This window comes from Mus caroli, unplaced genomic scaffold (assembly GCF_978045245.1).
Source record: "Mus caroli unplaced genomic scaffold, Mus_caroli_1 scaffold_18, whole genome shotgun sequence".
Taxonomy (NCBI): Eukaryota; Metazoa; Chordata; class Mammalia; order Rodentia; family Muridae; genus Mus; species Mus caroli.
Window position 1 is genome coordinate 19786704 of NW_028227273.1, and position 13437 is coordinate 19800140.

Here is a 13437-nt window from a genome sequence, read left to right on the forward strand (position 1 = left end):
AATGTTCCTTAAAGTAGATTATTTTTATATAACTGAATACAGATATGAGGGTGGAGGAAATATAGAAAGGGGCAAACAAACAAAAAAAGGAGCAGAATCCTATGTGGTGGTATGAATGAGAATGACGCCCCAATCGGCTCATGTATTTGAATACTTGGCTCCCAAGTTAGTGGAACTATTTTGGCAGGATTGGGGGGTGTGACCTTATTGAAGGAAGTGTGTCATTGGAGGTGGGCTTTGAGGGTTCAAAAGCCCCATGCCATTCCCAGTTAGCTTTCTCTGCCTCATGCTTGAATGTCAAGATGTGAGCTCTCCTGGTGCTAGCACTCGGCTCTAACACCACACCTGCCTGCTTGCCCGATGCCATGCTCCCCTCCCCAACATGATGGTCATGGACTCATCGCCTGAAACTGTAAGCCCAATAAACTCTTTCTGCCTTGGTCACAGCATTTTTTTTACAGCAGTAAAAATTTAACTAACGCAATGCACAAACATATAATAGTTATTATCCTGTATATATAGTATTTATTATGGCAAAATACAAGTAGCGCAAGCTGAAGGATCTTAGCCATTCTGATTGATTCAGCAACGCATCTAAGTACCTGCACATGACTGTGCATCCTCTCTCCAGAATGCCCTTGTCTTACCTAACTAGAACTCAACCCTCATTTTAAAGAGAAGCTTTCCATTCTGTCCTCCCTGCAGCTCCTGGCAATAGTCCCTGCTCCACTTTCTGCCTCCAGGAACCTGACTACTCTACATACCTCAGAGAAACTGAATCAAGAGCAACATGTCCTTTAGTCACTTAGCATAATGACCTAAGGTTCATCCATGCAGCAGCAGGCACATTGTGTCACATGACCTGTATGTTACTAGTATGGGAGAAGGGAGAAGAGGAAGGACTTTGTCTCTTTTGTTCATTGCTGTATCTCTAATTCCTGAAGTCATCCCTGATACCTAATATGTATTCAACACATATGTTAAATGAACTAAGGTTTTGAATATCAGCCCTTTAAGGGAAACCTGTAATTTAAAATAAAGACAGAAATATTCTACATTATGAAAATAATCTATTTATTTATTTAAATGACCAATACAGGAAACCTACATTACTTCACATGTCTGCTAAAGTTATGGTCTGTTAAGGGAAACACTAACTGCTAACTCTGTGAAACACTTTAATTTCTGTCTTTTTAGCCACAAACAAATTTTAAGTGTCACCTTCAGGAGAGAGAGAGAGAGAGAGAGAGAGAGAGAGAGAGAGAGAGAGAGAGAGAGAGGGAGAGAGAGAGGATTTTTGAGGCAGGGTATCACTGTGTAGCAGGCCTAGCTAGCCTAGAATTCTCAATGTAGATTAGGCTGACCTCGAACTCACAGAGCTCCACCTGCCTCTGCCTCTGCCTCTGCCTCTGCCTCTGCCTCTGCCTCTGCCTCTGCCTCTGCCTCTGCCTCTGCCTCTGCCTCTGCCTCTGCCTCTGCCTCTGCCTCTGCCTCTGCCTCTGCCTCTGCCTCTGCCTCTGCCTCTGCCTCTGCCTCTGCCTCTGCCTCTGCCTCTGCCTCTGCCTCTGCCTCTGCCTCTGCCTCTGCCTCTGCCTCTGCCTCTGCCTCTGCCTCTGCCTCTGCCTCTGCCTCTGCCTCTGCCTCTGCCTCTGCCTCTGCCTCTGCCTCTGCCTCTGCCTCTGCCTCTGCCTCTGCCTCTGCCTCTGCCTCTGCCTCTGCCTCTGCCTCTGCCTCTGCCTCTGCCTCTGCCTCTGCCTCTGCCTCTGCCTCTGCCTCTGCCTCTGCCTCTGCCACTGCCACTGCCACTGCCACTGCCACTGCCACTGCCACTGCCACTGCCACTGCCACTGCCACTGAAGTACTGGAATTAAAGGTTTAAAGTCACCATGCTCTGCCAATAATAAATATATTCTGGAGTGGTTTCTTTGATAAGTTTCTAGGCATTCTACATTGCCCAGATAAAAGACACTCACTTTCTTTTACCGTTGTAATGAATCGCCTCTAAAACCCAGAAGGTATCTTCCATAAAATTTATTGGGAAGAAAATACAGTCCCCAGCTAATCAGAAGGACCCCAAGGCATTTTCATGGATGAGCCTCAGGAGGCCAACACAATTCAGCTGGCAGAGAAGGAATGGTTCTGTATTCCAACAAAGTTTCAAAAAAAAAAATGTTTCTTCACCCTGATCTGTTGTGCCCATTTATTTAACACTTCGCCAAGAGGCATCTTCTTCCACAGGAAGCTAAGTTCTAAGAGAGGTGGGAAGGTTTCCAACACAGAGCATGAAGTGAATAGGAGAGTCATGCAGAGGCCATTCTCTTAGAAAGTGGCCCTCCAAAAAACACTGGGTTCCCACCTGGAAACAGTGTGCATGTCTCTTTCTCAAAATGATTAAGAGGTATCCAGCAACACCTTTCTGAAGAGCTTCAGTATCGTGTAGTAAGAGTGACGTCCAAATATTCAAGCCTGAAGCTGAAGGCACCCCACAGTCTCAAGCCAATCAATCTCCCATCAGACTCGTCATTTATTACTAAGTCGAACTATTTCCAGTTTCACAGAACCACCTGCATTTCTGTCTTCATATCAAATCTAAAATTCTTCCTCCCCACACCAACTTCCCTTGCCCCTCATTCATTTATATAAGAAGACTTTACAATGCTTTGCGCTTCATTGTCCCGTCAGTCAACAAACAGGCAATGTCCACCGACTCCCTGAGACAATACGCTGAGGAGGGGAGACAGAACAGTGGGCTATACAGAGAGGTTTAGAGGGACATGTCTCCTCTCTCCAAACATCCTCTGCCAGCTGGAAGCAATGCTTCATCTCTCATCCAGACTCCTGCTCAGATGATCTGCCTTGGTCTGGGGTTCTACAGGCACCTTCTTCATCTGCTCCCTAGAGCAATAGCTTTATGGTTTGTTCATCATGTAAAACACAATACCCCACTCTATGCATAATTGCATGGTCAGAGGAAGCAACTCAAGATAGCTCATTGTGTAAAGCCTAGTCCCCTGCTTCATGCATAATTATTTAATACATGGTCAGAGGAAGCAACATGAGATAGTTGGCAGTATTTCAACACTACAGCATGCAAAGTCACTTAGAGTCACCTTCAATCAAGCTACAGATGCCCCTAGCTCTCACATCTGAAGATTATGGCTGCTACCACTGAGTTCTCTTAAATGAAGTAACAGACGGGAACACGGTTTCTAAATGATCAGATATGTTCCTGTAGTTAATGGATGTTCATGGGACAAGGGTTCTTTCTAAATATTCAGTGAAACAGCACAGTACAAACGGGTGGCAGAGTGGCTCCTGCTGATTTTCTGTCTCTTCGTAAGTCAAATGGCAGTTCGGCAGTCTTTGTGATCTTATGCCTGTGATGCCAGTGAGTCTTCAGCCACTCTTTTGTCAGACTCACAAACACCTTATTTTCATCACACACACACACACACACACACACACACACACACACACACACACACACAGGTTAAGAAGCCATCGACACAGCAGCATTGAATGAAAAAGGCTGGCCCACCCAACTTTAGATAAATTTTCATTTCCAAGAGGAAGAAATGGAGGAAAGAGGGAAGCGGGGATTAAATTGCTGCCACTGGAAACAAAGCAGTATAATTAGAAACGCACCTTACGACCATGTGCTCAGTGCAAATCTTCTGTACTCCACCCACCTAGTACGATGCCCACGGTGAGTCTGTGCTAGAGGAACAACTAGAGCTTCCAATAATCACCTCCACAGAGGTCTAGCTCTGCTCCTCAACCTTTGTTTCTGTATGTATTTATTTAGTGTCGCTGGGGCCTTGTGCATTCTAAGCAAGCATTCCACCACTGAACTGTAACCCCAGCCCAGAGGGCTCCCTTTTAAAGCCTCATTAAGTAGAAATTCCACTTCCTGATTCTCCTGTGGCATACTCCTGGGCAGACGCTATTCGGTTTAGTCATCACCGGAGAAGTAGAGTACCTGCTGCCTCTCCAATCTGCCAGCCCAACACGTAGTAAGTACAGAACAGAAGGCCAGCCTGGAAAGGCAGGGCCTGCTCCAGGGCCATCCCCTGCAATTTCTACTGGTGACTGCCTGGAGTGGATGGGATAACCTGGAGCCAGAAAGTATACAGAACCAGAGCATGGCTATACTGAAGTCAAGATTCAGACCTTTAAGTACTAGGCTCAGTAATTTCAGTTTTTTCCCTCTCCCTCCTTAATCCATACACCCTGACTCCTCCTCCCTCTCTGATCTCCCACCTCCCTCCCTAACCCTCTGACATCCTGAAGTCAGACTGCAGAGAAGCAAGTATGCAGATGGCATAAACAACAGTACCACTTTTAGCTAAGCAGCTGGCTTGGGTGTCTGAGCCCAGCTCACTTAACTGTCTGTGCCTGTTTCCTTCTTGCAAAAGTCGGGTGATGGTAAGATGTGTCCCACTTCATTCAGAGAAATGTAAATCACCAAGGACATGTTACAAATTGTGTCTACTGTGGCCCACTTCATTGCACGCATCCTAACTGTGAACTTCGTGTGATTTTCTTTGGATGATTTTGACTCCTTGGGGCAGGGATCCACGAACTTGAACTTAAGATAAACTCTGCATACCAAGTGCCATTGGGGCAGAGCATCTGCTCTCCTACATACCATCTCTGGCTGCATCCCTACACAGCAGCAGGGGGGAGCCCTAAGACAGAGGCCACAGGCCAGTGAAAACTGAAATTCCTAAGTAAAGCATGCTGGGACAATTCCTTTAGTACTGTTAAATATAGCAAGCCAAGGCCAGTTGTTAGCAATCTAAGAGCATTTGCATTTTCTTCAAATTATACTATTTTTCCATATGTCTTATTTGTCAAAAGATGCGTGACCTTCTATAAAAAGTACACAGGGAGGGAAAATAAATTAAAAAACTACTCTTTATAAATAATAAAATTATATTACACCAGCAAAGTCCATCAGAGACCAAAGCATGTAAGTTTTTTTCATTTCTTTGTGTTTTTGAATGATCACACTTTATAAGTTTGCTAAGTCATCTCTTTTCAATAAAGATAAACTGCAAAACATGTCCTTCAAGTCATCAATATTCAAGCTGAAGTTGAAGAATAAAATAACATTGAAGAGAAATGAAAGACTTCTCATAATTTTCATTGAGAAAGTGTTCATTGTACATAGAGTTTTTAAATTGTGCTTGAACTTTTGAAAAGTTAAACGCCACCGACAATCCTCTGGCGGAGGAGGGCTGAGGTATGATTCGGAACCGCTTTGGCGACTTACTTCCCCTGTGAGTTACTATGCCGTATGCTGCATTCGAATGGGCTGTGTGTGATCTGCCCCTAAACTTAAACTGGGCAGTTGCCAGGGAGGAGAGTGTGCAGCCTGCGTTAACAAGCGGACTTCCTCTGTTTCTCAATGCCTTCAAATATTTAGTTTCAAAATGAATACACTGAAAGCCAGAAAAAATGACTATCCATTCAAGTACCTCGTCGTTGCTACTGTAAACATTCACCCTAAAAGCCAGGGGGCTCAGACAGCACTGATGATGATGGAGGGGAAGCAGGGAGGAAGGGCTCAAGCCGCAGAGAAGGAAATGAGGAGAAGTCAGCAGAGTCCAGGAATCTCCCTCTACCTTCCTCTCTGAGAGAGAGAGAGGGGAAAAGCCAGAAAATAATAATATTTACTGCTGATTATTTAAAAGCCATAAATTATTTAAGTCAGTAGTAGAGCATCTGCCTAGCATACACAGACTCCACATTGAATCCCCAGCACGACAAACAAGCAAATAAGCAAATAAGTATTATACCTCACAATGTAATATTTTTAAGCTGAGTTTCCTAAAACTTAGTCACTACATATAATTTCATTTACTTTAGGGATGAGAAAAACTGAGTTCCCCCAAATCCTAAATGGCATGTCCTGTGGACTCCCTGGACAGCAACAGCGTAAAGACCAGTAAAGTCCAGTTGTCTAATCCTCACTTCAGCACACGTCCCTGGCCTGCTAGGCACTGTGTGTCACTTGGCATCTAACAGACAAATCCTTCTTTAAACTTTCCCTGGTACACCAGTCTCAGCCAGGAAAATGACAATACCTGGTTCAATCACACTCATAGGCACAGACAATTTTTTCCCCAAGTACAAATGATCAATAACACTGCTTGAGCCTCGTTAGAGTTTCCACACCGTAACAGACCAACCAAAGCACCAGTAAGGGCTTCGGGCTGCCCTCCATATTTTTTCTTGATGAAAATCAGTTTGAAATAGCATCCCTTTCCTGCACCCCTCAGACACACACTCCCAAGACTAAACAGCAATATTCCATAAAAAGACCAGATCTAGCCAGTGTTATTATCTGTCTGACATTTCGGTTATTCTTGTGAGTAACTCAGAAAGTAACACGGGTGTCTGGATTATTTGAGTACACATGGTAAGCCATAATTGGTCAGAAAAATAATAAAAGGCCTTTTCCTGAGTGACAAAAATACTGTATTGCACGATGGCATGGCACCATGACAACTTTCAGTAGACCGCAATGCTTTCTCCACTTACAAAAATGCAGAAAAGAAACAGAATTTTAAAAGAGGAAAAAATCCCATTTATGCAGGCAGTAACTACTAGTTTATATTTAAAGTTTTTGTGGGCTGACAGCAATCCACTAGTCTCTCTCGTGCAAATTCATCTTATACGTCAATCTACAATTCTGCCTCGTGATACAGAGCAGACCCAAGGCAGAAGTAGCAGGTCTGCCTCCTTCCGAAGCCAAAATCCAGATTTTGACAGTTTTTAGAGAGAAAAAAATTAGGAGCTTCATTATTTAAGAAGGAAAAATCCTTTGAATTTCATCAGAGCTTTCCAGGTTATAGAAGTCAAATCTAATGCAAATCCAACGTATTGATAAGGTGATAAAAATTGGAAACCAAGCAATGCAGGGTAGGCATCCTGGTCTCACCTAGACACTCACTCTCTTCCGATCTGCTCTGCACCCTTCCATCACCACACAGCTGTGGAGATGCTAAGTCATAAGGGGGAATATTCTAGTTGCTATTTCCCCAAGAAGCCAAAAGTCAGGCTGAAAAAAAATCTATTTCCAAAAGCAACTAAGTAAAAAAGAGCACTTTCCTCCTTCAGAGATAGAACGCTGTTCAAAAAGAGAGAGAGAGAGAGAGAGAGAGAGAGAGAGAGAGAGAGAGAGAGGTGAAGAGAAGGGAAACCAAGTGTTCTATTGTCATAAAACTAGTGGAGGTAGGGACAGTTAGGGTCCACGGAGGAACTCACCCACTCGGAAGTTCGTGGCTGTCAGGGTGTCGGCTGCATGGCCGTTCTCACTAATGAGAGTGGTGGTATTCCCCTTCTGGCAGCTGTTCTGACAGTTGCCCTTGGTGCAGGTCACTTTACAGATGCTCGGAGTAAAGACCACCTTGATGCGACCAGTGTGGTTACTCACTAGGAGCAGAGGCAGACAGAGAAAGAACAACAAACATATCAGCTTAGTATCCATGAACTTGCCTTGGAAAAATTTTCAACCGAAAAAAAAAAAAAAGGAAAAGGAAAAAGAAAAAGGAAAGGAAAAGAAAGAGAGGGAAAGAGAGCCCACAGCCGGACAGGTTTCAAGCAGAGGGAAGCGTGCTCTGCTCGCTGCTCTCTCTCTCTATCCAGTGGTGTCTCTGAAACAGGAGTAGGAAGCTTAACAAACAGAACTCCGGGATGCACTCCAAAACCACATTTGAAGTCGAGTCACTGGAGTGGGATTACTAACCACAATGCTGCACTTTATTCACGGGCAGACAAAGAGCAACATCCAGGGCAAGGCAGATTAAAGAGCCAACCCCGACAGACAGGCAGATGTAATGCAGAGGGGGTTGGCCCCGCACCTAGCGGTGAATGAGCTCCTGTGTCCTCAACATGCATACTTTCCCGGTTCCTCCACTTATTAAGTCACTGTTTGCAGCCCGACCCCTGGAAATGGTTCAGGCATGCGGCATGTCTGAAAACATCTGTCTCAAATCTCCTGGCACTCTGGGCTGAAGTGATCACATCCTATGTATGACGCAGCTGTGGGAGCCCATTCCTTTCTCACACGTCAGGGGCATCATTGGTACATACAAGTTCCTAAAATGTATATGCTGTTTTCCTCAGCACGGGACTTATCAAAGAGAAAGTTAGGGCCGGTTGTGGGGACAGCAGTTCACCACTGTGAAAATAGCCTGAGCCCTCACCATCCTGTGCACAGGCCACCTGAAGAGGGACTCCTGTCATTCACAAGGAACTTTCTTAAAAGCCTGGTGCTATAATCAGAACAGGCCAGCTGAGGTAGCACCGTATCATACAATTGGGCACCGAGCCAAAAGTGCATGGTGGCTTTGACTCCTGGCTCAGTTCTCGTGGGACTTTTTACATTCGGTTTCACCATTGCTCTAAAACATGAAAGAACTGAAACTGATATTTTCTAGCCAGTCATAACTTTCAAAGTCTCCATGTGGGACCAGCCAACTATAGCTCTCGGGCCAAACCTGACCGACCCACCGCTTGGTTTCTGTCAATAAAGTTTAATTGGAACATAGCCACACACTCGTTATCAAAGGCTGCTTTTGATAACACAGTACAATGATACTGAGACATGAGCTCAGCACATCTGCTTTTAACAGTTCCATCTCTCTCTACGTTGGAGAAAACTGTCACCCCATTTTGACTTCTCCGTGTGTGATATACCATCATTCAGGTCCCTCCGCTGTCCCAGCCAAAAAGAGTTAAGTAGAGTTGTTGGCAGAAACTGATGACAATAACAGTGCCAATTTTAGTCTTCTGAGTAACAGTGTCTTTACCTTGCCAGTCTTCATGGAACAACCAGAGGGGACCAGCGCTAGTCAGCCTATCCAATCTCACCCCTCCCCTAACCCTGGATTTCTTTAGCCTGACAAGAATTGTATTTTCATAAAATCATCCAGGATGCCTCTAGAGACTCATAATAAATTAAAGTGTGGCTCAAACCTCAACTTAGAAACCAAATTTTAACCAGAGAAGCCATTACAATTTCAAAGTTGGAGCGGGGCCTCGGAGGCTTTTCTACACCGTCATCACTCATACACTGATGGGATTACAGCACCAAATCGTCCTCCAGGCTTCATCTGACAATGTCTCACAACAGGCCACTCATCCTGTCATAGGCACACAGTGATTTCTAAACTGAAATGGTCTTGAAGCAACATATTGATCCAAATGAAGGGGTCCCTGTATCACAATCCAATGCCTCTTCCACAGGTAGCTTTTCAAACTGCCAGGCCATCAAAGAGATGAAGCTAAAAGACTTTAAAGCCATCCGCTGAGTTGGCCTGCTTCCTGTAATTTCTCAGAAGGAAAAAAAAATCCCACAGTTCTTTTCAAATGGTTTTCCAAGGAAGTTTTTCCTTCTATGGAGGTTTTAACACTAGAGCTCAAGATGGATCGTTTAAGCAAGGTGTGAAGACACACACCTGTAGTCTCCGATCTTGGGAAACAGGCTGAAAGATTGTTGTGAGTTCAAGGCCAGCCTGTTTTACCCAGTGAATAACAGGCTAACTAGGACTATGTAGCCAGACCCTATCTTAAGAAAAGAAAAAACAATTACAGAAAGGGGGAAGAGAGGAAGAGAGGAAAAGAGGAAGGGAAGAAGGGAGGAAGGGAAAAAGGGAGGGAGGAAGCGAGGGAGGGAGGGAGGCAGGAGGGAGGGAAGGGAAGGGAAGGGAAGGGAAGGGAAGGGAAGGGAAGGGAAGGGAAGGGAAGGGAAGGGAAGGGAAGGGAAGGGAAGGGAAGGGAAGGGAAGGGAAGGGAAGGGAAGGGAAGGGAAGGGAAGGGAAGGGAAGGGAAGGGAAGGGAAGGGAAGGGAAGGGAAGGGAAGGGAAGGGAAGGGAAGGGAAGGGAAGGGAAGGGAAGGGAAGGGAAGGGAAGGGAAGGGAAGGGAAGGGAAGGGAAGGGAAGGGAAGGGAAGGGAAGGGAAGGGAAGGGAAGGGAAGGGAAGGAATTAGTTTAATAAATAGATATTTTACTTGCAAACAGGACTTCAGCATTCTTCAAAAATGGCATTGTATAAGCAGCGGCTGTCAGAACTTAGAGCAGAGGCTCACAGTCTAGGCAGTAGATTATAGAAATGCAGGCCAAAAGGACATTATCAGAACCATTTGGCTCTACTGGCATAGCCCAAATGCACCTGTACGTAGGAGTTTAGACGGCTGGAAAGATGGCTCAGCGCTCACTGCCCTGTCCTGGGGACTGCAGTTTGGATCCAAGCAGCCATGTTAGGCAGTCCACAAGCATCTCCAACTCCAGCTTCAGGGCATCAGATGTCCCTTCCTATCCTTCGCTGCGACCCCTCCCCTCCCCTCACACCCAGAGACATGCAAGTAGTGAGCTTGGCTGTGTTCCAGTAGAACTTTGTTTAAAGAAATAGTTTACTGCCCTCAATTTTAAATACTTCTATGAATATTTCCAAATATCTGGGCACCCACCCTAGAAATTTAAAATCATACAACGAAATACTGTCAGCAGCTGAATAGAATTCTTCTCATTTTTTTTAAACAGTAGCATAAACAAATGCAGCTTGGTCTCACGTTGTCAGACCACAGTTACAAATATCTCGAGGACACTTTGTGTGCATAAGCACAAGCTCACGTTGGGGAGGGACATATACACTGGCAGATGACAACATCATCTCTCTTCAGAAGAATATAAACTTGGATTTCTTCTAGATCATGGTTCAATAATGAAATAAAAAAATAAAATAAAACCCTCTACCAACTATTCAGTGCTCTCCAGCATTCACTTGCAGCATAGCATCTGCTATACAGATGCTTGCTTATAGCAACTGAGACATCCAAAGAAAGCGACCAGTCAACCATGAGTCCTGCCTCACCTCGGAGCTACAGGAGTCACCCCAGAGGCACTCGAGGTTCTCCCAGCCTATTGTTTCAAAACAATGTATATTCCTCTGCCAAAAAAATATTTTGACCCAGGCTCATTTGGATTTTCAAAAGGCAGAGACAACTTCATATGACTTAACCTTGATTTTTAAAATGCTCATATTGTCCAGGAAGCAGAAGATGCATAATTTTTCATATCTCCCCTTATGTTTTACAAGCTTTCCGCTAGAATCTAATTCTAAAATAGACACTGATATTCTTGGTGGGTCCTTTTGTCTTGTCACAATCCATTTAATTGTTCATAATCATTGGTCTGAGTTTTCGATACCACACAGTCCAAAATCAGTATCAGAAAAATAAAAACGCTGACGCTAATCAGCTTGTTCAAATTCCTATCAGGGTCTCAATAAGCACTGAGGTCTCTGAACCATTTCTACCTTCCTAAGGAAGGACTTTACCTTTCCAGTCCACAAAACTGTGGTCCACCAGTAAGGGCTTCAACTTCCTCCGTTGCAGGAGTAACTATACTCCATCACCATCCAAGAGTCTACTCTGATGTCAGTAACCATGGATGTGAGCTGTCCTCCAAAAGCCACTGGGCTATAGGAGACATTCTCATGACTTGCCTATTACTGAGGGACTCTTGTGTCTTGTATATGGTTGCCAGCAAATGTTAAAATAAGTAAAGTGACTCAGAACTGTCATAACACAAGGAGCCCTCACAGGACCGGGACTCACAGGTTGCTGTAGGTCATTTCTGTCAAAGGCTCTGCTTCATCATCAGAGAATAAGGCTAACAATGGTGGAAGACCCTGGTGGAGAGCATTTCCTAGCTGATGAGAACTACTAAATCTGAGAAGCAAAAAGGGGACCAAGTCAGGAGTTAGGAGGGAGATCACCGGACAGCCTTTGCCCATGTTCTCTCTGGGAGAAAACAAGTGTAATTTTAAAAGATCCTTGTGGGTAAATCAGCCCCAGAAATCTTAAGCAAGCACTTTAAGACCTTACATTTTAGAGGCCTTGGCTAAAAAGTTGAGATTGCCTGGAGCCATGTAGCACCTCTCCTGGGCCTCCTAGTCAGTCAGTCAAAGACACTCAAGTCAACATCCTGTCTACAACTTCTGCCAGACCCTACGTGAACTTATACCTCCAAGAAGAGGCACTGATGCCTGGCTTAGAGCAAACCACAGACATTTAGAGTGAATTGCAAGTGCCACGGAAGTAAAGCTGATACCCTCCCAAGATTTTTTTTAAAAAGAAAAGGTGGGGGGGGGAGCTTTCATTTGTGCTGTACAACTACTACCCCAAAAGAAAATTCAAAACTATGGAAATTGTTTCTGACAAATGGACTGCAGCCTAGAAAAGAGTTCACTTGCCACGGTTCAGTCATAAGATCGGGGCAGCCAGAGAAAAAAATATAACAAGTTGAAGCCTCACTTCCGATGTCACGAACAAATATGGTCCCCTTAGCATTCACCCAGAATGCTGCTCCATCGCATCGGCACGCATCCAACGTAAACAACAGGAACCAGCGAGCACAGGCAACGAACGTCCGTTCCATCAGAGGCAGCCTCTCAGATGAAACGCCATCACCCTGCCATTAACTGAGGCCCAGCTGAAGAGACACACAGGCTCCGTCAACACAGGTAACACCCCCCCCCCAGCAGAGAGAGACTGAGCCAAGAGGTCATGCACCCACTCTCGCAGTCTATCACTTGCCCCAAGGTCAGGAATTCCTTGAAGGAGAAATATTTAGAGTATCCCATGCTGTTTAGACCAATAGGGCTTTCCCATTCGGATCCAGATTTGGCTCCTTTCTAGATTATGAAAAGAACATTCAGGGAGTGCTCTATGTTCTTCATACCTCATGGGGTAAATGCCCAGGGACTGGAAAATCTTCCAAGAAGGAACATCCTGCGAGATTTCTACTCTGAGTTGGTGCAAGTTCTCCTTGCCACACAGGCAACTAAGCTCTAGTGACCGCTGACCCTTCTCTCCCATCCCAGCTCTCCCTTCATAGTCACTGGAGGGAACAGCATGCTGGTGATGTGTTTCTCTGGAGTGCACATACATAAATTAACATTTCCTTCTCTTTATAGACAGCTATGAAAAAAATTGCCTTATGGAAGAACAGAGAGAGAAGTAGAAAATTATATTCGGCCAAATAATAAATTCCCGTGTCCGGCCTGAGGATACTGGTTATCAAAAAGCAGCACTGAGGGGTTCGAGGAGTGGCTCAGAGGACAGAGTGCTTTCTAAGGGAACATAATGGTCTGGGAACCCACTGTAAAAGGAGAAAAGGCTGTGCACAAGGATGTGCGCCTTTTATCTCGTCATCTCAAAGCAGGAGGGATGGAGACAGCACATCTCTTAGACTCACTGGCTGGCCAGCCTAACCAAATGGTCTAGCTCTCAGCTCCAGTGAGAGATCCTATCTCAAACAATTAGTTGGATGGTTCCTGATGGTGATCCCAGTCTTCTGAAAGTACACACACACACACACACACACACACACACACTGCAGTAGTCGTCAAATAATATGGAGTTT

General features: G+C 44.9%; 1 protein-coding gene across 5 annotated transcripts in view; it reads right to left on the bottom strand.

Moving 5' to 3' along the window:
- The window catches only part of Ltbp1 (latent transforming growth factor beta binding protein 1), a 387481-nt gene that overhangs the window by 209875 nt on the left and 164169 nt on the right, over window positions 1–13437 (bottom strand). For 4 of the 5 annotated variants that reach the window (XM_029471038.2, XM_021185976.3, XM_021185979.3 and 1 more), the window contains one exon: window positions 7273–7440. The exons of the other annotated variant lie outside the window; for it this stretch is intronic. In XM_029471038.2, the coding sequence (XP_029326898.1) occupies window positions 7273–7440 (168 nt within the window). The remainder of the gene's footprint in view (window positions 1–7272; window positions 7441–13437) is intronic. 5 annotated transcript variants of the gene reach the window in all.